This window comes from Gorilla gorilla, chromosome 6 (assembly GCF_029281585.2).
Source record: "Gorilla gorilla gorilla isolate KB3781 chromosome 6, NHGRI_mGorGor1-v2.1_pri, whole genome shotgun sequence".
Classification (NCBI taxonomy): Eukaryota; Metazoa; Chordata; class Mammalia; order Primates; family Hominidae; genus Gorilla; species Gorilla gorilla.
In genome coordinates, this window is record NC_073230.2 from 52507613 (window position 1) to 52532144 (window position 24532).

The 24532-nt window shown below is 49.2% G+C and overlaps 1 protein-coding gene across 5 annotated transcripts in view; it reads left to right on the forward strand.

The window, feature by feature from the left end:
- OGDH (oxoglutarate dehydrogenase) overlaps positions 1-22889 on the forward strand; it is a 101819-nt gene extending 78930 nt beyond the window's left edge. For all 5 annotated transcript variants that reach the window (XM_031013546.2, XM_031013545.2, XM_031013547.3 and 2 more), the window contains 13 exons: positions 7917-8096; positions 8516-8668; positions 10125-10227; positions 10529-10657; positions 11010-11160; positions 11466-11593; positions 11700-11878; positions 12291-12362; positions 14219-14347; positions 15614-15686; positions 21036-21199; positions 21393-21547; positions 21690-22889. In XM_031013546.2, coding sequence (XP_030869406.1) covers positions 7917-8096; positions 8516-8668; positions 10125-10227; positions 10529-10657; positions 11010-11160; positions 11466-11593; positions 11700-11878; positions 12291-12362; positions 14219-14347; positions 15614-15686; positions 21036-21199; positions 21393-21547; positions 21690-21810 — 1737 coding nt within the window. In that variant the 3' untranslated portion in view covers positions 21811-22889. The remainder of the gene's footprint in view (positions 1-7916; positions 8097-8515; positions 8669-10124; positions 10228-10528; positions 10658-11009; positions 11161-11465; positions 11594-11699; positions 11879-12290; positions 12363-14218; positions 14348-15613; positions 15687-21035; positions 21200-21392; positions 21548-21689) is intronic.
- The last annotated feature ends 1643 nt before the right edge of the window (positions 22890-24532 follow it).

The window sequence follows — 24532 nt, forward strand, 5'->3', positions numbered from 1 at the left end:
CATCCACGTTGTAGCATGTGTTAGAGTTTCCTACCTTTTTAAAGCAGAATAATATTCCACTCTGTAAGTAAAATATATCACATTTTGCTTATTCATTCATCAGTGGATACTTGGGTTACTTCCACATTTTCCTGTTATGAATAATGCTGCTATGATGCTATGAACATGTATGTCCATATATCTCTTTGACACCCTGCTTTCTTTTTTTTTTTTCCTTTGAGACAGGGTCTTGCTCTGTTGCCCAGGCTGAAGTGCAGTGGTGTGATCATAGCTCACTGCAGCCTCCAACTCCTGGGCTCATGCAGTCCCCCCACCTCAGCTTCCGAAATAGCTGGAATTACAGGTGTGCACCACCATGCCCAGCTAATTTTTTTTTTAATTTTCTTGTAGAGTTAGGGTCTCTCTATGTTGCCCAGGCTGCTCTTGAACTCCTGGGCTCAAGCAGTGCCTCCTCTGAGGCCTCTCAAAGTGCTGGGATTACAGGCATGAGCCACTGTGCCTGACTGAAATCCTGCTTTCCGTTCTTTGGAGTATATATCCAGAAGTGGAGTGGAATTGCTACATCGTATGATAGTTCTATTTTTAACTTTTTGAGTAACTGCTTATTAGTTCTAATTTTCTTTCTTTTTTTTTTTTTTTGAGGATTCTTTCTGGATGGACAGTCATGTGACTTCAAATAGAGAAAGTTATTTTCCTTCCTTTCCAATCCACATGTATCTATGCTTTGTATTTTCTTTTTTCTTATTGCACTGGCTAGGACCTCAGCACAGTGTCGAAGTGGATAAAAACGGACATCCTTTTCTTGTTTCCAATTTTTGGAAGAAAGTGTTTAGTATTTGATCATTAAGTATGATGTCAGCTGTAGCTTTTTTGTAGATGTCCCTTACCATGGCTAGGGGAGTTCCCTTCTGTCTAATCTGTGGACAGTATGTATAATGAATGGATGCTTATTTTTGTCAGTGCTCTTCTGCATCCATTGAGATGACCATATAGTTTGCTAATGATGAAGTACATTAATTTTCAAATGTGGAATTTTTGTCTTATGTTCATGAGGGGTATTGATCTTTTGTTGTAATGCCTTTGTCTGGTTTTGGTATCAGGGTAATGCTGGCCTCGTGAAATGTTAAGAGGAGGTTCCTCTTCTATATTCTGAATGAGTTTCTGTATAATTAATATTATTCCCTTCCTAAATGATTGGTAGAATCCACCACTGAAAGACTTCTGGGCTTATAGTTTTCTTTGTGAGAAGGTTTTTCTTTTCTTCTTTTTTTTTTTTTTTTTTTTTTTTTGAGACGGAGTCTTGCTCTGTCGCCCAGGCCGGAGTGCAATGTCATGATCTCGGCTCACTGCAGCCTCCACCTCCTGGGTTCAAGGATTCTCCTGCTTCAGCCTCCTGAGTAGCTGAGACTACAGGCGCCTGCCAGTACGCCCAGCTAATTTTTGTATTTTTAGTAAAGACAGATTTCACTATGTTGGTCAGGCTAGTCTCAAACTCCTGACCTCAGGTGATCCACCCGCCTCAGCCTCCCAAAGTGCTGGGATTACAGGCATGAGCTACCACACCCGGCCATATTTTTCTTTGTCTAGTTTTCAGAAGTTTGATGTGTCTTGGCATGAATTTCTTTGGGATTTCTTGTTTGGGATATGCTCATGTTTTAAAAAAAATTTTTTTTTTTTTCTGAGATGGAGTCTAGCTCTGTCACCCAGGCTAGAGTGCAGTGGAGTGATCTTGGCTCACTGCAACCTCCACCTCCAAGGTTCAAGCGATTCTCCTGCTTCAGCCTCCTGAGTAGCCGGGACTACAGGCACTTGCCACCACCCCTGGCTGATTTTTGTATTTTTAGTACAGGCAGAGTTTCACCATGTTGGCCAGATTGGTCTTGAACTCCTGAGCTCAAGTGATCCGCCTGCCTTGGCCTCCCAAAGTGCTGGGATTACAGGCATGAGCCACCATGGCCAGCCAAAAAAAAAGAAATTTTTTTTGTTTTTTAAATTTTTAGACAGGGTCTTAACTCTGTTGCCCAGGCTGGGGTGCAGGGGCACAATCTAGACTCACTGAAGCCTCCACCTCCGAGGCTCAAGCAATCCTCCCACTTCAGCCTCCTCAGTAGCTGGGACTATGGCCATGCACCACCACGCCTGGCTAATTTTTATGGTTTTTTTTGTAGAGACAGGGTTTCACTGTGTTGACCATGTTGACTGATCTTGAACTCCTGAGTTCAAGTGATCCACCCTCCTCAGCCTCCCAAAGTGCTTGGGATTACAGGCGTGAGTCACCACACCCGCCTGCTCAACTTTTTTAAATTGTGTTTTTTTAATAGCTTTATTAAATATAGTTCACTTATCATGTAATTTACCCCTTTAACAAGTCTGCAATCAAGTGGTTTTTAGTATATTTATAAATACGTGCAACTATCACAGTTAATTTCAGAGCGTTCATCACCTCAAGGAAAAACCTTGCATCCCTTAGTTATTTTACTCCTACCCCTCCATCCTCCCAAGCCCTAAGCAACCACTAATCTACTTTCTGTCTCTATAGATGTATTTATTCTGTAAAGTTCATATTAATTGAATCATACAATATGTGCCCTATATCAGTTGGCGAACATTTAGATTGTTTCTACTTTTGGGCTATTATAAATAATGCTGCTGTGGGCTGGGCATGGTGGCTCACACCTGTAATCCCAGCACTTTGGGAGGCCGAGGCAGGTGGATCATCTGAGGTCAGGAGTTCAAGACCAGCCTGGCCAACATGATGAAACCCCGTCTCTACTAAAAATACAAAAATTAGCCAGGCGTGGTGGCTCGTGCCTGTAATCCCAGCTACTCTCGAAGCTGCAGCAGGAGAATCGCTTGAACCTGGGAGGCGGAGATTGCGGTGAGCCGAGATCACGCCATTGCACCACAGCCTGGGTGACAGAGCAAGACTCTGTCTCAAAAAATAAAGAAATAAAATAATGCTGCTGTGAACATTTATGTACAAGTGTTTATATATACTTTTTTTTTTTTTTTTTTTTGAGATGGAGTCTCGCTGTGTCGCCCAGGCTGGAGTGCAGTGGCGTGATCTCGGCTCATTGCAAGCTCCGCCTCCCAGGTTCACGCCATTCTCCTGCCTCAGCCTCCCAAGTAGCTGGGACTACAGGCACCCACCACCATGCCCAGCTAATTTTTTGTATTTTTAGTAGAGATGGGGTTTCACCCTGTTAACCAGGATGGTCTCGATCTCCTGACCTCATGATCCGCCAGCCTCAGCCTCCCAGAGTGCTGGGATTACAAGCGTGAGCCACCGCGCCAGGCCTTATATATACATTTTTTGTTGTTGTTTGTTTTTTGTGCCACCTACACTCCTCTCTGTGGCCCAGGCTGGAGTGCAAGTGGCATAATCCCAGCTCACTGCAACCTCCACTTCCCGGGTTCAAACGATTCTAGTGCCTGAACCTCCCAAGTAGCTGGGACTGTAGGTGTGCACCACCATGCCCGGCTAATTTTTGTATTTTTAGTAGAGACGGGGTTTCGCCTTGTTGGCCAGGCTGGTCTCGAACTCCTGGCCTCAGATGATCTACCTGCCTCAGCCTCCCAAGGTGCTGTTATTACAGGCATGAGCCACTGTGCCCAGCCTGTGTCTACATATGTTTGAATTCCTTTTCGGGTATATACCTAGGAGTAGAATTGCTAGATCATGTGGTATCTCTGTGTTCAACTTTTTGTGGAAATCTCAGACTGTTTCAAAGTGGCTGTGCCATTTTTACATTCCCACTGGAAATATATCAGGGTTCCTTTTTTTTTTTTTTTTTTTTTGAGACAGGGTCTTACTCCGTCACCCACGCTGGAGTGCAGTGGTACAGTCTTAGCTCACTGCAACTTCTGCCTCCCAGGTTCTAGCGATTCTTCTGCCTCAGTTTCCCAAGTAGCTGGGATTACAGGCACGCACCACCACTCCCAGCTAATTTTTTTTTCTTTTTTTTTTTTTTTTTTTTTTGGTAGCAACAGGGTTTTGCCATGTTGCCCAGGCTGGTCTTGAACTCTTGACCTCAAGTTATCCACCTGCCTCAGCCTCCCAGAATGTTGGGATTACACGCATGAGCCACCGCACCCCCAGCTAGGATTCCAGTTTTTTCATGTCCTCACCAACTCTTGTTATTGTCTGTTTTATTCTAGCCATCCTAGAAGGTGTGAGGTGATAACTCATTTTGGTTTTAATTTGCATTTCCCTAATGACTAATGATGTGTGTGTCTTTTCATTTGCTTATTGGCTATTTGTATATCTTTGGGGAGATTTCTATTCAGATCCTCTGCCTATTTTTTCACTGGATTGTCTTTTTATTGTTGAGTTGTAAGAGTTCTTTATATATTCTGGATATGAGCCATGTATCCGATGATTTGCAAATATGGGACAATTTTGGTGTCCTTGGAAGCACAAAAGTTTTATTTTTTATCAAGCATAATTTATCTGTTTTTTCTTTTGTTGCTTGTGATTTTTGGTGTCATATCCAAGAAGGCTTTGCCTAATCCAAGGTCACAAAGTTTTACCTCCTATGCTTTCTTCCGAGTCTTATAGTTTTAGCCCTTACATCTATGGTCTGTTTTGAGTTAATTTTTGTGCATGGTGCAAAGGAGTCCCGCTTCATTCTTTTGCACTTGGATACTATTTTCAAATATAAATGATTGAGTAGCAAAGCATCTAATGGACAGAGTTAGCTCCAGTGGGTGGCTGCAATTAACCAAGAAGCAGATTTTAGTTGAATGAAAGGAAGAACTCCTAACAGTGAGACCTGTTCCAGCAGGGGAACCGGCTCCTCCAGAAGTTTTGGATTCCTCCTCATTGGAAGTATTGGCACAGCTAGTGAACGAGTTGTCAGGGTTGAGGTAAATGGGAGGGGTGAGAAGGGCTAGGGGTGAAAGGAGAAACCATTTGGCCCTAAGGGTTCCTTTGTCTCCCAGACCAGCTTTTCCTGTTAGCGAGATTTTCCTACTAAAACACTAACTCCCAAAAGTATACTAAGAGAGTACATTGGTGGTATAGTGGTAAGTATAGCTGCCTCAAATAATATACTAAGAGGTATTATTAATACACCCATAGTGGAAAAAAGTACAGAGTATATTTGGAGTATACCTGTGTCATATGTGTGTATGCACAGCCACTAGTATAGATAACCCTGCCGGTAGAGTGCACCTCCATCACACGTGTGTGCACATCCACCCAAGTAGATACTCCTGCTGGTAGAGTGCACCTCCGTCATGTGTGCTGCCATCCATATGTGCATGAAGGCACAGAAGCTCATAACAGTGGTGAACATTGGAGAGGGCAGCTGAGACCTCAACCTTGCAAAATGGGTTTCTTTCTGTGAGGTTCTAGCAGTAAGGCATGTTATGATCACTGACTTCCTGCTGCAGGCCCTTCTTTACATGCTGAAGCCCAAGATGGGCGATGCTGGCTTCAATACCAGCTGAGATTGTTCAGGGCTCTCTCATGTGTCAGGCTCTGATACACCATTTTTTTTTTTAATATTCTCATCAGTGTCTGACTATTTCTGATCATTTCTTTAGTCAGTGTGAGAAGGGAGATTATGTAAAAGCCATTAAACATAAATATAGAGTTAGATTTTGCTAATATTTTCTTTATCTCTTTACTGCTTTGACTCATTGCTCATGAGGTAGTGTGGCATCAGGAAGATCTGTAGAAGGAGAGGAAGTAACTTCTTAGCTGAGTCTCTTATTTCTTTTAGAACATACTTAGAAATTCCCTTCCAGAAATTTCACCTAAGGAAGCCATCTGATGGTAAATATTTTTTCATAAGACTCTTTGTCTGCCACATGCAATGGCTCAAACCTGTTCCCAATACTTTGGGAGGCCAAGGCAAGAGGATTGCTTGAGCTCAGGAGTTCAAGACCAGCCTGGGCAACAAAGTGAGACCCTGTCTCTACACAAAACAAAACAAAACAAAACAAAAATTAGCCAGGCGTGGTGGTACACATCTGTAGTCCCAGCTACTGAGGAGGCTGAGGCAGGAGAATGGTGTGAACCCGGGAGGTGGAGCTTGCAGTAAGCAGAGGTGCACCACTGCACTCCAGCCTGGGAGTCAGAATGAGACTCTGTCTTAAAAAAAAAAAAAGTTTGATATCCTGGGGAAATGGTCACAGTATGGTAAATGGAAATTGCAGGATATTAATATGCTGCTAGTAGGAGTGTAAGTAGAACAGCTACTCAGGAGAGCATTTAGAAAAATTTTAAATGCTCATGCCTGTGGCTCAGTTTTCCCTTTCTAGGATTAGATTGCAAAAATCTCAGCGTTTGAGGGAGAAAATTTGTATAAGGATGTGTACAGCAACATTGTGTTTACCACAAATTGGAAACAAAAGAAATGTCCACCAACAGGAGAATGGATAAATACTCTGTGGGGTATACTGTGTCTGGTTAAGTTTCACTGGAAAGTAGAGACTAAAGGAAGTATAGCTACATGTTTCAACCTGGGTGTATCATAAAAGCAAATGTTAAAAGGCAAACTGCAAAGTTACCAACAAGCCTCAGAAGATACTATATACTGTTTACGGACATATGAAATACAAATAGCAACTTGTGGCAGTGTCCTCCTCTGATTTAAGGGTAAGGAGGCCTGCGGGCTTGAGCCTCTGTGACAGAAACATTTTGGTCCACTAACAAATATGGCGAAACCGTTGGGATTTGTTCATGTTAGGTGAAGGCGTTAAGGATGAGCAGTGTGGTATTATCATGCTTTGTGTTTGAAATATATCATAAGATAAAAATTTAAATGCAAATCATAAAATTATGAATATATCATTAAATTTTGGTACATCTAACTGGTAGGGAATGTTATGAAGCCTTTAAATTTTCTTTTCTGGCTGGGTACTGTGGCTCACACCTGTAATCCCAGCATTTTGGGAGGCCGAGGCAGAAGGATCACTTGAGCCCCAAAGTTCAAGACCAGCCCGGGAAACATGGCAAGACCCCATCTCTACAAAAAAATTTAAAAATTAGCTGGGCCTGGTGGTGCACACCTATAACACCAGCTACACAGAAGGCTGGCGTGAGAGGTGAGCTACGATTGCACCTCTGCACTCCAGTCTGGTTGACAGACCATGACTCTCTCTTTTAAAAAAAAAATTCTTGCTGGGCGTGGTGGCTCACTCCTGTAATCCCAGCACTTTGGGAGGCTGAGGCAGGTGGATCACAAGGTCAGGAGTTCAAGACCAGCCTGGCTAACATAGTGAAACCCCGTCTCTACTAAAAATACAAAAATTAGCCAGGCATGGTGGTGCGTGCCTGTATTCCCAGCTACTGGGGAGGCTAAGGCAGGAGAATCGCTTGAACCCAGGAGGTGGAAGTTGCAGTGAGCTGAGATCACGCCATTGCACTCCGCTTGGGCAACAGAGTGAGACTTCGTCTCAAAAAAAAAGAAAAAAAATTCTTAGGCTGGGCACAGTGCCTCACTCCTATAATAACACTTTGGGAAGCCGAGACAGGAGGATTACTTAGGCCCAGGAGTTTGAGGCCAGCCTGGGCAACATGGTGAGACCCTATCTCTACAAAAAATAAAAAGAATTAATCAAAATAATAGAAATAATAAGATCTCAAATTTAAGTATTTATTTACGTATATATGCATACAAAGAAAATAATCTGGAAAGGAAAACATCAGAATATTTACCCCATAGCCTGTGGAATTATAGGTAACTTAATTTTTTATACTATGTCTTTTAAATTCTCTATGTTAAATATATATGGATTTTGTTATCAGAATAGGAAAAAACAAAGGAAAAGTGTAAACAGCCATTTTGGGGCACGTACTCAGAGTAGCCAGATGGCAAGTGCATGCCATGCCCGGCCTCAGCCCCACCCTCTGGTCCCTGTGCCGGCTGTGCCAGGTGCCCTCTTGCTAGGCTACATGTTCCTTGCAGATCGGCTTCACCACCGACCCTCGGATGGCCCGCTCCTCCCCCTACCCCACTGACGTGGCCCGAGTGGTGAATGCCCCCATTTTCCACGTGAACTCAGATGACCCCGAGGCTGTCATGTACGTGTGCAAAGTGGCGGCCGAGTGGAGGAGCACCTTCCACAAGGACGTGGTCGTCGATTTGGTGAGTGACTCTGGGGACAGCACGTCCTGGGCAGAGCATCTGACCCACCCCTCTTGCCCTCGGCACCCCTGTGTCCCAAGGAGAGGAGCTTGTCTAGATGAGTCACCTCAGGGCTCTCTACTGCCAGGCCTCATGCTGGTTCCTTTGAGCTCCAAATAGTTCAGGCCTGTAAGCACCAAGGAATGCTTCCCAGGCAGGAGCTGTGGTGGTGAGGAGGGCCACTCCTCATTGATAGAGCAGCTCTACTGTGTGAAGGAGAGATACACAGAATCCTAATTCTAGAGAAGGTAAACTCCAGGGCAGGCATGAGGAATGAAGAACATGGCCATCACCTAGGAGAGATGGGGCAGGTGCCTGAACAGCACTTCTTCCCAAGAGGCCAGCCCTTGTCTCTGACATCCTCTCACTGCTCTGAGCAGGTGTGTTACCGGCGCAACGGCCACAACGAGATGGATGAGCCCATGTTCACGCAGCCGCTCATGTACAAGCAGATCCGCAAGCAGAAGCCTGTGTTACAGAAGTACGCTGAGCTGCTAGTGTCGCAGGGTGTGGTCAACCAGCCTGAGTATGAGGTACGTCCCTGCGGCTCTATCCCAGTGCGCCTTTCCAGGGCTGGCGATGACTAGAAAAGGTGGGCCACAGGGCCAGTTCTCACTTTTGCCAGTTATGAGGATACACGTGAGAGGATGTGAAATATTTACAACTACAGCATTTCAATGCATAACTTTTTGGAGAATCTGGGCCACTGAGATGCTTTATAAAGGAAGTGGGCCTTTAACAGTGTTTTGGGGAAGGGAAGGGGATGTTTTCAGGTTGAGGTAGTAGCAGCCCAGTAGGTTTTCTCAGATTTCACAAATTGTGCATGGTTGAGAGGTAGGTGGTGGATCCAGCTTGGTAAGGGGCCTGTTGTAATCTGGATAGTAAGTGCTAGTTGGTTGTGAGTGGGAAGGCCAAGCAGCTGCCCTAGAGAGGGAGAGGGTGGGTGTGAGGAGCTATATCTGAGCATGGGAACAGGACAGATCCCAGATCAGAACAACCTGATAGCCTGTAGCCTATGCTGGAGACAGAGCTTTGTGAACCAGTTTTTTGTTTGTTTGTTTGTTTTTTTGAGACGGAGTCTAGCTCTGTCACCCAGGCTGGAGTGCCGTGGCGTGATCTTAGCTCACTGCAACCTCCACCTCCTTACTTCAAGCAGTTTTCATGTATCAGCGTCCCAAGTACCTGGGATTACAGGTGCGAGCCACCACGCCTAGCTAATTTTTGTATTTTTAGTAGAAACAGGGTTTCCCCATGTTGGCCAGGCTGGTCTCGAACTCCTGACCTCAAGTGATCTGCCTGTCTTGGCCTCCCAAAGTGCTGGGATTATAGGCATGAGCCACTGCGCCTGGCCTGGACCAGTTCTTAAGAAAAAATGTGGTGGGCTGGGCGTGGTGGCTCACGCCTGTAATTGCAGCACTTTGGGAGACTGAGGCAGGTGGATCATGAGGTCAAGAGATTGAGACCATCCTGGCCAACATGGTGAAACCCCATCTTTACTAAAAATACAAAAATTTGCTGGGCCTGGTGGCACGCACTTGTAGTCCCAGCTACTCAGGTGGCTGAGGCAGGAGAATCGCTTGAACCCGGGAGGTGGAAGTTGCAGTGAGGCAAGATCACGCCATTGCACTCCAGCCTGGTGACAGAGCATGACTCTGTCTCAAAAAAAAAAAAAAAAAAAAAAAAGTGGTGAAGGGTTAGGGGTTCAAACTCCGAGCAGAATCTCTACCCAGCAAATGTGAGGAAGAAACTTTTGGGAGTGAAAAGAATAAAATCTTAGAAAGGTGTTATGCCTGTTGAGAAGGAGCAGGCCCAGAGGCTGAGATGTTTTGCATCCACCAAGTGTGGGACTATGGGTGGGCATGCATGGGAGTTGTGCCAGGGGTATGGTTGGGCTTGCGTGGTGGCTGTCAGAAAGTGTGGGGGTACAGGTGGGCGTGTGCAGTAGTCATGCCCTGTGCCAGTCACACTGTGTTGTGCCCAACCCTCCAGGAGGAAATTTCCAAGTATGATAAGATCTGTGAGGAAGCTTTTGCCAGATCAAAAGATGAGAAGATCTTGCACATTAAGCACTGGCTGGACTCTCCCTGGCCTGGTGAGTGAAGAAACAGTGCCACAAATAAGCTCCTTTGAGGATCTGATGTAACGAGGCATCCTCTTCCCAGAAAAAATTCATGCTTTCCACTTTGTACCCACAATGCACAGTTGTGTGCACCATTTCAGCAAAGCCCCCTGCAGACCCTGGACCCAGACCCCTGAATTAATGTTTTCTGGGGAACACAGTGTGAGCTACATTGTCTCTCACCCTGCTTCTCCCCAAAATCACGTGTCTGCCATGGTGTGGTCCCTGGAAAAGTAGAGCAGATGTCATGCCTCAGTTGTTCTTCTTCTCCTAGGCTTCTTCACCCTGGATGGGCAGCCCAGGAGCATGTCCTGCCCCTCCACGGGTCTGACGGAGGATATTCTGACACACATCGGGAATGTGGCTAGTTCTGTGCCTGTGGAAAACTTTACTATTCATGGAGGTAACACGCTCTGTGCTGACCTGTGGAAATGTTGGGGCCCAGGCCAGGGGCGACGACTGTCTAGGACTGTGACCTTGGCCCCCATCATGTGTCCTACAGAGACTCCCTTCCTGCCCTGCTCAAGGCCTCTGGGGTGGTTGGATGGAGCCACCTCTCCCACTCCCTGCCCTTAGCACGATCCTACACTTCCTCAGTGGTAAAGGAGAGACTGAGGTCACAGTTTTTCCAGCAAGTCAGGAACCCAGAAACTACGAGTAAAGAAGGCTCCACTCTTGCCATGGGCACGCTGAGAAGCAAGGCAGGCATGTGCAGGCAGGGCCTGCAGCAGCTGGTGAGAGCTGTGTCTCTGCAGGGCTGAGCCGGATCTTGAAGACTCGTGGGGAAATGGTGAAGAACCGGACTGTGGACTGGGCTCTAGCGGAGTACATGGCGTTTGGCTCGCTCCTGAAGGAGGGCATCCACATCCGGCTGAGCGGCCAGGACGTGGAGCGGGGCACATTCAGGTAACGTTCTGGGCAGTTTCGTTTGCCCTCCAAAGAGTAGAAGATGGAAAGGGAGGGGTTCTGGTGTTTCTTTTCCGGAAGACAGTTAGAAACCGGAAGAGTCACATTGCTCTCAGGCTGAAAACCTCTGTCCCTCATTTGCTATGGGTGCTTCTGTTAAGACCTGGATGGGGCCGACCCTGCAGCTGCCTGGCCAGAAGTCCAGGTCACAGAGCATGGCATCTGCTGGTGCTTTGTGCGGGTCCCCAGCGTATTTGCTTGTCAAGTCAGAGCTCCTAATTATTACCTCTGTTGTCCTGTCTCAGCCACCGCCACCATGTGCTCCATGACCAGAATGTGGACAAGAGAACCTGCATCCCCATGAACCATCTCTGGCCCAATCAGGCCCCCTATACTGTGTGCAACAGCTCACTGTCTGAGTACGGCGTGCTGGGTGAGTGCCTGGAGCCACACCACCAGGGCCTCTCACCCACCCACCCCCGCTGGGCCTACTGGCTAGTGTCCTGGACATGGTTTTCTCCTTCCTTTGTCCCTTGTAGGCTTTGAGCTGGGCTTCGCCATGGCCAGTCCTAATGCCCTGGTCCTCTGGGAAGCCCAATTTGGTGACTTCCACAACACGGCCCAGTGTATCATCGACCAGTTCATCTGCCCAGGACAAGCAAAGTGGGTGCGGCAGAATGGCATCGTGTTGCTGCTGCCCCATGGCATGGAGGGCATGGTGAGCCTCTGGCCCTTCCCTGCCAGACCTAGGACTTGGGAAGGGCCTGTGTAGGACCCTGACCCCAAAGACTGGCACGAGAGCCAGCGGCTCACACCAGCCTCCTAAGGGCTCTGCTGGTGCTTCCCGTCCATCTCAGATGGGATGTCACTTCAGAAAGCCAGAGTAGCCCATCTGGATGTGGCTAGCATGCCCCGTCCCTGCTGGTGCAGACTCCCTAGATGCACAGGCGTCCAAGTGTGGAAATGATGAGCCAAGTGCTTTGCTGGTGGGAGGGGGAAGGAACTGAACCCTGCCATCAAGAAAAAAGATAACCAGAAATGAGCTAGTTGGTTAAGGAGGAGGAACAGCAGATGCGGCAAATGTCAGTACGCAAGAGCTCTTAAACTGTAACTTGCGTGTCTGGTTCCAGGGTCCAGAACATTCCTCCGCCCGCCCAGAGCGGTTCTTGCAGATGTGCAACGATGATCCAGATGTCCTGCCAGTGAGTAATACAGGCCCTGTCAGCCCAGCCATTCTCGGGGTGTCTGGTGGGAAACCTGGGGAAGAACAATCTATCTGGTCATCCTGAAGTGGCAGACCGTGCCTCTGTCCCTTTCTCCATCCTGGGGAGCGCACGTGAGTGGACAGGTGTGGCCCCATGCTTCTGGGCTCCCTGGGATGAGAGACTTCCTCAGAGCACAGAGGAAGGTGCAGGGACTGCCTCCATTGGCTTCCTGCTGTTGCTGCAAGCACAGAAACGCCATGTGAGTTCCTCAGCAAGGGCTCCTGCGGGATGCTTCCAGACCTGAGGAGGAGAGAACTTTGGGGTGATTCCAGTGAAACTTTAAGAACTCAAAGAACTAGCCTGGGCAACATGGTGAGACCCCGTCTCTACAAAAATTTTAAAAAGTAGCTGGGCGTGATGGTGCACGCCTGCAGTTCCAGCTACTTGGGAGGCTGAGGTGGGAGGATTGCTTGAGCTTGGGAGGTCAAGGCTGCAGTGAGCCAAGATCGTGCCACTGCACTCCAACCTGGGTAACAGAGCAATACCCTGTCTTAAAAAAAAAAAAAAAAGAACTGTGCCGGGTGTGGTGGCTCAAGCCTGAAATCCCAGCACTTTGGGAGGCCCAGGCAGGCGGATCATGAGGTCAGGAGTTTTGAGACCAGCCTGGCCAATATGGTGAAACCCTGTCTTTACTAAAAATACAAAAATTAGCTGGGCATGGTGGCGCCCACCTGTAATCCCAGCTACTCTGAGGCTGAGGCAGGAGAATTGCTTGAACCCGGGAAGCAGAGGTTGCAGTGAGCCAAGATCGTGCCGCTGCACTCCAGCCTGGGCAGCTCCATCTCACAAAAAAAGAACTGGCCAGGCGCAGTGGCTCACGCCTGTAAGCTCAACACTTTGGGAGGCCCAGGCAGGTGGATCACGAGGCCAGGAGTTCGAGACCACCCTGGCCAATATAGTGAAACCCCGTCTCTACTAAAAATACAAAAATTATTCAGGCGTGGTGGCGGGCACCTGTAGTCCCAACTACTCAGGAGGCTGAGGCAGAGAATCGCTTGAACCCGGGAGGTGGAGGTTGCAGTGAGCCAAGATTGCACCACTGCACTCCAGCCTAGGTGACAGAGGGAGACTCCCGTCTCAAAAAAAAAAAAAAAAAAAAAAACTCAAAGAAAATGATTAGGTGTCAGTGTCTAAGGAAAATTGGTTTTAGGTAGAACTCGTGTCTCTTAAAGTGGTATTTGTTTCATGCTGGGCAATAGCTTTCAGAGAAATAGTGTGGATTGAGTGGGACTGAGGCTCTCCTCCAGGGTATGAGGCTGGCCGAAGGAGCTTGCTGGACTCACTTGTTAGTGTCAGCTTATGTCTCCTGGGGAGTCAGTGTGTTAGGCCATTCTTGTGTTGCTATAAAGAAAAACCTGAGACTGGGTAATTTATAAAGAAAAGTTTAATTGGCTCACAGTTCTGTAGGCTGTACAGGAAGCATGATGCTGGCATCTGCTCAGCTTCTGGGGAGGCCTCAGGAAGCTTACAATCATGACAGAAGATGAAGTGGGAGAGCAGGCATGTCACATGGCCAGAGCAGGAGTAAGAGAGTGGGGGAGAGGGGCCACACACTTTCAGCAACCAGATCTCATGTGAACTCAGAGTGAGAGCTCACTCATCACCAAGGGGATGGCCCAAGCTCTAATCCTAACACCTCCCACCAGGCCCCACCTCCAGCAGTGGGAGATTACAATTCAACATGAGATTTGGGCAGGGACAAATATCCAAACTAGATCACCTGAGGGCCCCCAGATGCCCCAGAAGACTCAGTGCTGCGTCCTGGCCTCTGGCCATTTCCTTCCCTGCTGCAGGACCTTAAAGAAGCCAACTTCGACATCAATCAGCTGTATGACTGCAATTGGGTTGTTGTCAACTGCTCCACTCCTGGCAACTTCTTCCACGTGCTACGACGCCAGATCCTGCTGCCCTTCCGGAAGCCGGTCAGTGGCAGGGCCTCCCTTGCTCAAACGAGGCCTGGCCCTGCCCTGTTGGTGCAGGGAAGGGCTCCTCAGAGAGCCTCTTGCTTGGGGTTAGCTAGGTGGGCACCTGCAGGGGTAGTGTGGACAGGACATGGTGTCAGGGAGCCTGGCCCTTCCTCCTCACTGCTGCCATGAGGGAACTGCGTGTTCTGTGTGTCCTCTTCCCCGACTGGGCCCCTGCATACTGCTGAGCACCACATGCGGAGCAATCACAAAGGCTGCAGGCCCCAGCCCGGTGGGGAGGACGGATGTTTGAACAGGTGGTCATAGGGGGTGTGCTGAGCTCTGGAAGAGAGATGAGCCCTGGCAGAGGCCAAGGGAGTGCAGGGTCCCCAGGGAGCAGCTCTTGAGCTGGGTGTTGAAGGGTGAGTAGAAGTTGAGTGGAGGGATACGTTGGAGAAGTGATTCATAAAAAGGAAGGAGGCCGGGCGAGGTGGCTCACGCCTGTAATCCCAGCACTTTGTGAGGCCGAGGCAGGTGGATCATGAGGTCAGGAGATCGAGACCATCCTGGCTAGCACAGTGAAACCCCGTCTCTACCAAAAAAAATACAAAAAAATTAGCCGGGCATGACAGCGGGCACTTGCAGTCCCAACTACTCAGGAGGCTGAGGCAGGAGAATGGCGTGAACCCGGGAGGCGGAGCTGGCAGTGAGCCGAGATCGCACCACTGCACTCCAGCCTGGGCGACAGAGCGAGACTCCGTCTCAAAAAAAAAAAAAAAAGGAAGGAGTGTGGGGAACAGCGAGGGAGTGCCCTGCTGCCCTGGGATGCCGCAGGGGTGGGAGTATGGGGTGGAGGCTTGCAGCTCGGAGTGTCCCCAGCAGTCCAAGGGCCCACAGGGCAGGGCAGCCCTGGTGCTTCTTGGTGCTGGGCCATGTCACAGCCTTACATGGGCTTTGGGTGCATTTGCTCTGAGACTGCCAAGGAGAGGGTCAGAGCTCTTTCCTAGGTACAGAGAAGCAGGGAGGGGAGTATTGGGAGTCCGAGCAGGCTGGGATGGGCCCTGCCAGGAGTGGATACCCAGCTAGGGGAGGTGAACAGCAGGGAAATTGGTCATCTTTCCTTTGCCCTCCTTCTCTGCCTCTTCTGACCTGAGGCTCCTGTTGAGTGGGAGGGCAGGTGTGTTTCATGGCCTGAAGGTCAAGGCTTGGGTAGCCTTGCTTTTGACCTTCCTTCTGGAATCTTCAGAATCTGATCCTTCACGAGCCTGTTGTTCTGTATTTCAGTTAATTATCTTCACCCCCAAATCCCTGTTGCGCCACCCCGAGGCCAGATCCAGCTTTGATGAGATGCTTCCAGGTGGGTGTGAGGGAGATGGGCATTTCCTTGGGGGAAGCTATGTTTGGGGCTTCTTTGCTGCTGCTCTTTTACAGCTCATGGGACTGACATTTGTGATTCTCACTGGCTCTTGCCAGATTTTTGGTTGTAAAGACCCGTGATACACGGCTGGGCGCAGTGGCTCACGCCTGTAATCCCAGCACTTTGGGAGGCCGAGGCAGGCAGATCATCTGAGGTCAAGAGTTCGAGGGCAGATCACCTGAGGTCGGGAGTTCAAGACTAGCCTGACCAACATGGAGAGACGCCATCTCCACTAAAAATACAAAATTAGCCAGGCATAGTGCCATATGTCTGTAATCCCAGCTACTCAGGAGGCTGAGGCAGGAGAATTGCTTGAACCCAGGAGGTGGACATTGCAGTGAGCTGCTATCACACCATTGCACTCCAGCCTGGGCAATAAGAGCAAAACTCCGGCACACACAAAAAAAAAAGTCCCATGATACCAGATGAGGGAGGTCACAGCTTACATTCAGGTTGGTCAAATGACATGTCTTAACATGCAGCCCAGGAGCTGTTGTCTCTCACCTGCAAATGCCCCCAAGGACTCCACTAGAGGCAATTAAGTATGTCCAAGATTGAGGGTTAGTGCCGCTGCCTGTGGCCTCCTTCAGCAGGTGAGTGGCAGCTCACCACTGGCTCGGAGGCCCAGCCCCAAAGCAAGCCCTTCAGGACAGAGAAAAAAACACTGGACGGCAGGTCCTGCCAAGTCACATGCCAGCTGCACTTGTGTGAAGGGAGACCCATAACATTGAGATTTCTGTAGGGACAGTGGAGTGCAGGATGTTGACACAGCCTTTACCACCCACCAGGGGTCACCAGGCCAGGAAGCCTGCATCCCACCAGTCACCAAACCCCCTTTAGTCTTCAATCAAGGTGAGCCCCTTGTTTTTTGGGGGTTTTTTTCCCAATCTTTTTTTATTTTTTATTTTTATTTGTTTATTTATTTATTTTTGAAACGGAGTCTCGCTCTGTCGCTCAGGCTGGAGTGTGGTGGCACAATCTCGACTCACTGCAAGCTCCGCCTCCCGGGTTCACGCCGTTCTCCCACCTCAGCCTCCCAAGTAGCTGGGACTACAGGCGCCCACCACCACGCCTGGCTAATTTTGTTTTTGTATTTTCAGTAGAGACAGGGTTTCACCATGTTAGCCAGGATGGTGTCAATCTCCTGACCTCATGATCCACCCATCTTGGCCTCCTAAAGTGCTGGGATTACAGGCATGAGCCACCATGCCCAGCCCCCAGTCTTTTTTTATTATGGTAAAACACACAGCATAAAATTTACCATTTTGACCATTTTTAAGTATCCAGTTCAGTGTGTTACTGCCTCTATAAATTTGACTACTCTATGGAACTCATAAGTGAAATCATACAGTCTTTGTCCTTTGCGACTGGCTTGTTTCGTTTGGCATAATGTCTGCGAGGTCCATCCATGTTGTGTAGCATGTGTCAGAATTTCTTTTTTTTTAAGACTGAATAGCCAGGCGTGGTGGCTCATGCCTATAATCCCAGCACTTTGGGAGTTCGAGGCAGGTGGATCACTTGAGGTCACAAGTTTGAGACCAGCCTGGCCAACAGGGTGAAACCCCGTCTCTATTAAAAATACAAAAATTAGCAGGGTGTGGTGGTGCACGCCCCGCTACTCTGGAGGCTAAGGCAGGAGAATTGCTTGAACCCGGGAGGCGGAGGTTTCAGTGAGCCAAGATTGCACCACTGCACTACAGCCTGGGCAACAGAGTAGGACTCCATCTCAAAACAAAACAAAAAGACTGAATAGGCCGGGCCCAGTGGCTTACACCTGTAATCTCAGCACTTTGGGAGGCTGAGGCAGGTCGATCACTTGAGGTCACGAATTTGAGACCAGCTTGACCAATATGGTGAAACCCCATCTCTACGAAAAATACAAAAATTAGCTGGGCATGGTGGCGCGCACACGTAATCCCAGCTACTCAGGATGCTGAGGCAGGAGAATTGCTTGAACCTGGGAGGCAGAGGTTGCAGTGAGCCAAGATTGCGCCACTGCATTCCAGCCTGGGTGACAGAGACTCCGTCTCAAAAAAAATAAATAAATAAACTAGCCGGGAGTGGTGGCGCATACCTTTAATCCCAGCTACTCGGGAGGCTGAGGCAGGAGAATCACTTGAACATGGGAGGCAGAGGTTGTGGTGAGCCAAGATCGCGCCGTTGCACTCCAGCCTGGACAACAAGAGCAAAACTCCGTCTCAAAAAAAAAAAAAAAAAAAAAAAAAAGACTGAATAATACTCCATTATATGTGTATGCCACACTTTGCTCATCCGTTCATCTGTCGACGGACACTTGGGTTGCTTCCATGTTTCAGCTATTGTGATTAGAGGAGCTGCTATGAACATTGGTGTACAAATATTTCTTTGAGTCCCTGCTTTCACTTCTTTTGAATATGTACTCAGAAGTGGAATTGCTGGACCATATGGTAATTCTATTTTTAGTTTTTTGAGGAACTGCCAAACTTTCCACAGTGGCTGCATTTTACATCCCACCAACAATATATGAGGATCCCACCATCTCTACATCCTCATCAGCACCTACTATTTTCTGGTTTTTTTCATAGTAGCCATCTTAATGGGTGTGAGATGATATTTCATTGTGGCTTTGATTTATATTTCTGTAATGATTAAGTGATGTTGAGCATCTTTTCATATGCTTATTGGCCACTTGTATATCTTCCTTGGAGAACTGTCTATTAAAATCCTTTTTTTTTTTTTAATTTAATTTTTTTTAAGAGACAGGATCTCTCTATGTTGCCCAGGCTAGTCTTGAACTGCTGGGCTCAAGGAATCCTCCTACTTTGGCCTCAAAGTATTGAGATTACAGGCATGAGCCACGGCACCCAGCCTATTCAAATTATTTGCCCATTTTTGAATCTGGTTGCTTGTTTTTGAGTCTTAAGAGTTCTCTGTATATTCTAGATATTAATTCCTTATCAGAAATATAATTTGCAAATATTTTCTCCCGTTCTATGGGTTGTTCTTTTATTCTGTTGTTAGTATCTTTGGTTTTGGTTTTGGGTTTGGGTTTTTTGTTTTGTTTTGTTTTGTTTTTCCGAGATGGAGTCTTACTGTTACCCAGGCTGGAGTGCATTGGTGCAATCTCAGCTCACTGCAACCTCTGCCTCCCGAGTTCAAGTGATTCTCCTGCCTCAGCCTCCCAAGTAGCTGGGATTACAGGCGCACGCCACCATGCCTAGCTAATTTTTGTATTTTTAGTATAGACAGGGTTCCACCATGTTGACCAGGCTGGTCTTGAACTCCTGACCTCAGGTGATCTGCCCATCACAGCCTCCCAAAGTGCTGGGATTACAGGCGTGAGGCACCACACCTGGCCTGTTGTTAGTATCTTTTGATGTACAAAAGTTTTTAATTTTCATGAAGTCATATTTGTCTATTTTTTCTTCAGTTGCCTGTGACTTTGGTGTCATATCTAAGAAATCATTACCAAATTCAGTGTTGTGAAACTTTTGCCCTATGTTTTCTTCTGAGTTTTATAGTTTTTGCTCTTAAGTTTAGATCTTTGACCCACTTTGAGCTAATTTGTTTTGTTTTTTACTTTTTGTTTGTGTTTTTTTGAGACAGAGTCTCACTCTGTCGTCCAGGCTGATGCAGTCGTAGCTCACTGCAGCCTCAATTCCTGGGCTCAAGTGATCCTCCTACTTCGGCCTCCCAGAGTACTGGGATTACATGTGTGAGCCACTGTGCCCAGACTTTTATTCTTTTTGTATCATAAATGGAATTGTTGGCCTAATTTCCTTTTCTTATTGTTCATTGTTAGTGTATAGAAACACAACTGGTTTTGGTTACGTGCATATGATGCGTAGTGCTTAAGTCAGGGTATTAGGGTGTCCATCACCCGAGTACGATACATGTTTGTTAACCTTACTCCTTTATCAAACGTTGAACTTAATTCCTTCTATCTAACTGTATGTTTGTACCATTCAACCCACTTTTCTATATTTTTTTGAGATAGATTCTTAACCCTGTCACCCAGGTTGGAGTGCAGAAGCATGGTCATCATGGTTCACTGTAACCTCTGCCTCCCAGGCTAGAGTGATTCTCCCACCAAAGCCTCCCAAGTAGCTGAGAACACAAGGTGTGCACCACCATGCCTGGCTAATTTTGTACTTTTGTAGAGAGGAGTATCACCATGTTGCCCAGGCTGGTCTCGAACTCCTGAGCTCAAGGGATCCTCCTGCCTCAGTCTCCCAAAGTGCTGGCCAACCCACTGTTCTCTATCTGAATATTTTCTCTGATTGTGTTGAAAGTTTTTATATTTGTAAAATTCTGAGCAGCAGAAACAGAGTAAACATGGGATTTTTTTAATATAATTTTTTTATAATTTTTTTTTTTTTTGAGATGGAGTTTCGCTCTTGTTGCCCAGGCTGGAGTGCAATGGCGCGTTCTTGGCTCACCACAACCTCCGCCTCCTGGGTTCAAGCAATTCTCCTGCCTCAGCCCCCCGAGTAGCTGGGATTACAGGCATGCGCCACCATGCCTGGCTAATTTTGTATTTCTAGTAAAGACAGGGTGTCACCATGTTGGTCAGTCTGGTCTCGAACTCCTGACCTCAGGTGATCCGCCTGCCTCAGCCTCCCAAAGTGCTGGGATTTACAGGCGTGAGCCATGCGCCTGGCTGGTATTTTTTTTTTTTTTTTTTGTCTGGAGATGGAGTCTTGCTCTGTTGCCCGGACTGTAGTGCATGATCTCAGCTCACTGCAACCTCTGCCTCCCGGGCCCAACCGATTCTTCCACCTCAGCCTCCCTAGTAGCTGGGACCACAGGCACACACCACCACGCGTGGCTCATTTTTTGTATTTTTTTAGTAGAGACGGGGTTTCACCATGTTGCCCAGGCTGGTCTCGAACTCCTGAACTCAGGCAATCCGCCCGCCTCGGCTTCCCAAAGTGCTAGGATTGCAGGCGTGAGCCACCGCACCCGGCCGGGATGTTTTAATAATACTCTTGTCCCCGAAGTCTGAGCCAAGCTGTTTTGAAGGCTAGCCTGGTGTTACTTGATACCCAGAGCTGGCCATGTCTGCTGTGTATTTGTTACATATAACGTGCTTTTCAGAGTGCGCCTGGTCTGAGCAAATACACGGCATCAGAGGATGGTGAAGGGGAAGCATCTCTAACCCTTGAAAGCTGCGTGTCCTGGCAGCAGTCCCTGGCACAGCCCTGGCTCCAGGAGCCCTCTGCTCACACACAGCAGAAGTGAGACAGGCCCAGGAGAGCTCTCAGCCACATCCCTGAGAGAACCAGCCTAGCCATGGGAACTCTCTTGTAGGAACCCACTTCCAGCGGGTGATCCCAGAAGATGGCCCTGCAGCTCAGAACCCAGAAAATGTCAAAAGGCTTCTCTTCTGCACCGGCAAAGTGTATTATGACCTCACCCGGGAGCGCAAAGCACGCGACATGGTGGGGCAGGTGGCCATCACAAGGATTGAGCAGGTGAGGGCAGGTGGTGCCATCAGGGTGTCCCCCCAGCGGGGGTCAGGGCTCTGGTGCCTTCACAGAACAGCCTTGCCTGGGGTGTGGCCCTCAGGTTCCTGACCTTCCCTGCTTGGAACACCAGTTTCCCTTTGCTGGATCTTGCCTGCCCTCTGAGTTTCCTCTTTTTGATCTGACCCCTGCTGTCTCCTAGCTGTCGCCATTCCCATTTGACCTCCTGCTGAAGGAGGTGCAGAAGTACCCCAATGCTGAGCTGGCCTGGTGCCAGGAGGAGCACAAGAACCAAGGCTACTATGACTACGTGAAGCCAAGACTTCGGACCACCATCAGCCGTGCCAAGCCCGTCTGGTAAGGCTTCAGTCCCTGCCAGGAAGGCTGTGGGACCCTCCCCTCAGGCCAGTAGGCAGTTAGCCAGGCACATGCAGCAGAGGGATGGGCTGGGCCAACTCAGTGTCCCCTGCCCTCACTGTCCCCTCCCTCCATCTCTCAGGTATGCCGGCCGGGACCCAGCGGCTGCTCCAGCCACCGGCAACAAGAAGACCCACCTGACGGAGCTGCAGCGCCTCCTGGACACGGCCTTCGACCTGGACGTCTTCAAGAACTTCTCGTAGATGCTGCCTAGGGTTGCTTGGGCCACTGCCCTCTCCACACCCATGACTGCCCCTTGCTTCTCAACTAAAGAATAGTGCCTCAGCGCTGCCCACACCACCGCCCTCCTCGCTGTGCCACCACCCCTCCCTCTGCTCTCATAGGAGTTAGGCTGTCGTCCCCCTCCAGTGCTTGGCTGCCTCACAGGCCACACGCTGCCCAGGCTCTGCTGACTTTTGAGCAGTTTTCCAGGAGGCCGGGGAGAGCAGGAGGAGGAAAGGTAGCCCCCGAGGGATGTCCTTGGGGAAGGGTCAGCTCTGGCCACAACCCTCCCCACCAGTCTCACCCACTAGGGTAGGAACTGGGCCTTGTGTGGCTTCCTAGTGTGCTGGCAACCCCTGTCACCCAGCAAGGCACAGGCTTCTGTATTTGAGACTAGGATAGCTTCATCTTGAGCCTGAGCCTTAGAATCTGTAGAGGAGCCTGGAGTCGGATCTAGCCATGGCTGGCAGAGGTTTCTAGGGTGGGCCCCAGCCGTGGCGTGAATTGAGGATGACCCGGGGCAGCTGGCAGGAGAGAGCCTTGGCCTGACCTGGCACAGAAAGGGCAGCTTCAGTCTCTGCAGTGTCCATTATCTGCTGTTCCTTCGAGGGTTCCAGGCTGTGTGTGGGGCCCAAGCATGCCCCACCCACCCCTCCTGGGCCCAGGCAGCACCTGGAGCCCACAGAGTCTGTGTGTAGCCAGGAAGCCCCGCTCAGGTCGCCACCGCCGGGGCACTGGCTGCTCTGTCTTGGTCCTGTTAACCCTCCACCTCCTCTCTTGGCCTCCCTCCCCACCCCAACCACTCTTTCTTTCTCCTTTAACCCAATGGAGACTTTCTGATGCATCATTTTCTTTGCTGTGCCAAAGCAGGTCAGAAGAGGGAGAGGAGGGGCTGGGGGTGAGGGGCCAGGCCATGGCCAAGGGGCCAGCTGCCCCTCATTTATCACTCTGACCTTCACAGGGACAGATCTGATTTATTTATTTTGGTTAAAAAAAAAAAAAGGAACAGAAACAACTTTGCATTGCATTGGCTTGACCCATAAACTAAGTTATATCCGTGGGCATGTCTGCTGTGTCTTTCTGTCTGTTCTGCCTTCTCCCATGAGGGGATGGGGATGGGCCAGTCCCCTCCTAACCCGCCTGGGAAGCAGCCCCCTCCTCATTGGACAGGGGGAGTGATGACCACCACCTGCAGGCCCTCGCAGGCAAAGCCGTCATTGTGAACGCGGCAGAGGTGGCCTGGGCTGCCGGGCTGTTTGGGTGCAGTCCTGTTTCTGAGCTTTCCCTGCTCTGGGTCCTTCCCCTGGCTCCACCTTGAAAAAGTACTCTGCACTCTGTGCCTCTCCGTTTGAGCCAGCGTGCCTGTGGGTTCACCCTAACCACACGTTTGTTAATTAGTGCTCCCCAGAGCCCAAGCAATGATTGCAACCTGGAGATGGGGCCTCTCACCAGCACACACCTGGGTCCCCTCTGGCCAAGAGCTTCATCCCATAACAAGCCAGGTATTGGCTTCCTGAGCACTCAACCAGTCTCACCCCTGAGGAATAGCTTAAGTGGGGTCAAGCCTCTGACCCACCACCCTGTTCTCTAGGGAGCACCTGCCTGGGTCCCCTGATTTGTCCTGTTGTCGCTTTGCAGCATGGCCCAAGGTTCTTCTGATGGAAGCATGACCACCAGCCAGTGCCAAGTGGAGTGGGTCCTGGGGTGGGCGTGAAGAGCTGCTGCCACCACCCCCAGAGCTGTAGACAGGCGCTCCTGCACACGTCTGCTGGTGACCAGTGCCGCCTCCCTGTGCCTCACCACTTACCCAAAATCCTGGCCGGGCTGGGTGGCTCACGCCTATAATCTCAGTACTATGGGAGGCCAAGGCAGAAGGATCGCTTCAGGCCAGGAGTTCAAGACCAGCCTGGGCAACATAGACCCTATCTCTACAAAAAAATTTAAACATCAGCAGGGTGTGATGGCGCAGACCTGTAGTCCCAGCTACTCAGGAGGCTGAGGTGGGAGGATCACTCAAGCCTGGGAGGTCAGGGCCGCAGGGAGCTGTGGTTGCACTCCCGGCTGGGTGACAAAGCAAGACCCTGTCTCAACAACAAAAAAAAGATTTTGGAAAAATGGCCTCGGTGTGCTGCAGCAAGGGAAGCTGGGACTCGCCTTGATGCTTCCCAGCTGGCCAGGGAAGCGGAACATCCGGGTGAGCAGAGCCCAAACTGGTTCTGAGGGTCTAGGAACACTTCCCAGGGAGTGGGGCTTGAGTTGGTTCCTGAAGCGGCTCAGCACGGTGACCCCTAGGTTGTCTTGGTGGTAGTTGTGACCACAGGAACAGGCAAAGCTCCTCTGGAAATTCGAAGTATGCGGCAGGTCTTTGTAAGTTCTCACTGCAGGTCTGTGGCCCTCAGCATCCTGCAAGGAGAACAGGGCTTTGTAAGGGCTCTGGAAAGATCAGGAACGGTCAGAACATGCTGGACCAGGTGCTCACACATGACATCTTGCAGATGGTTCCCTGGTTTTGTTCTGTTTCAGTTTTTAATTGTCCCATTTTCTAAAATTGGAAAACAATTGTTGGAAGAAGCTCCATGCAGTCTAGGCAGCATCTTGTGTGTTTAGATGAGACTTAGTGGGCCAGGACCGTGTGTGTGTGTGTGTGTGTGTGTGTGTGTGTGTGTGTGTGTGTGTGTGTGTGTGTGTGTGTGTGTGTGTATG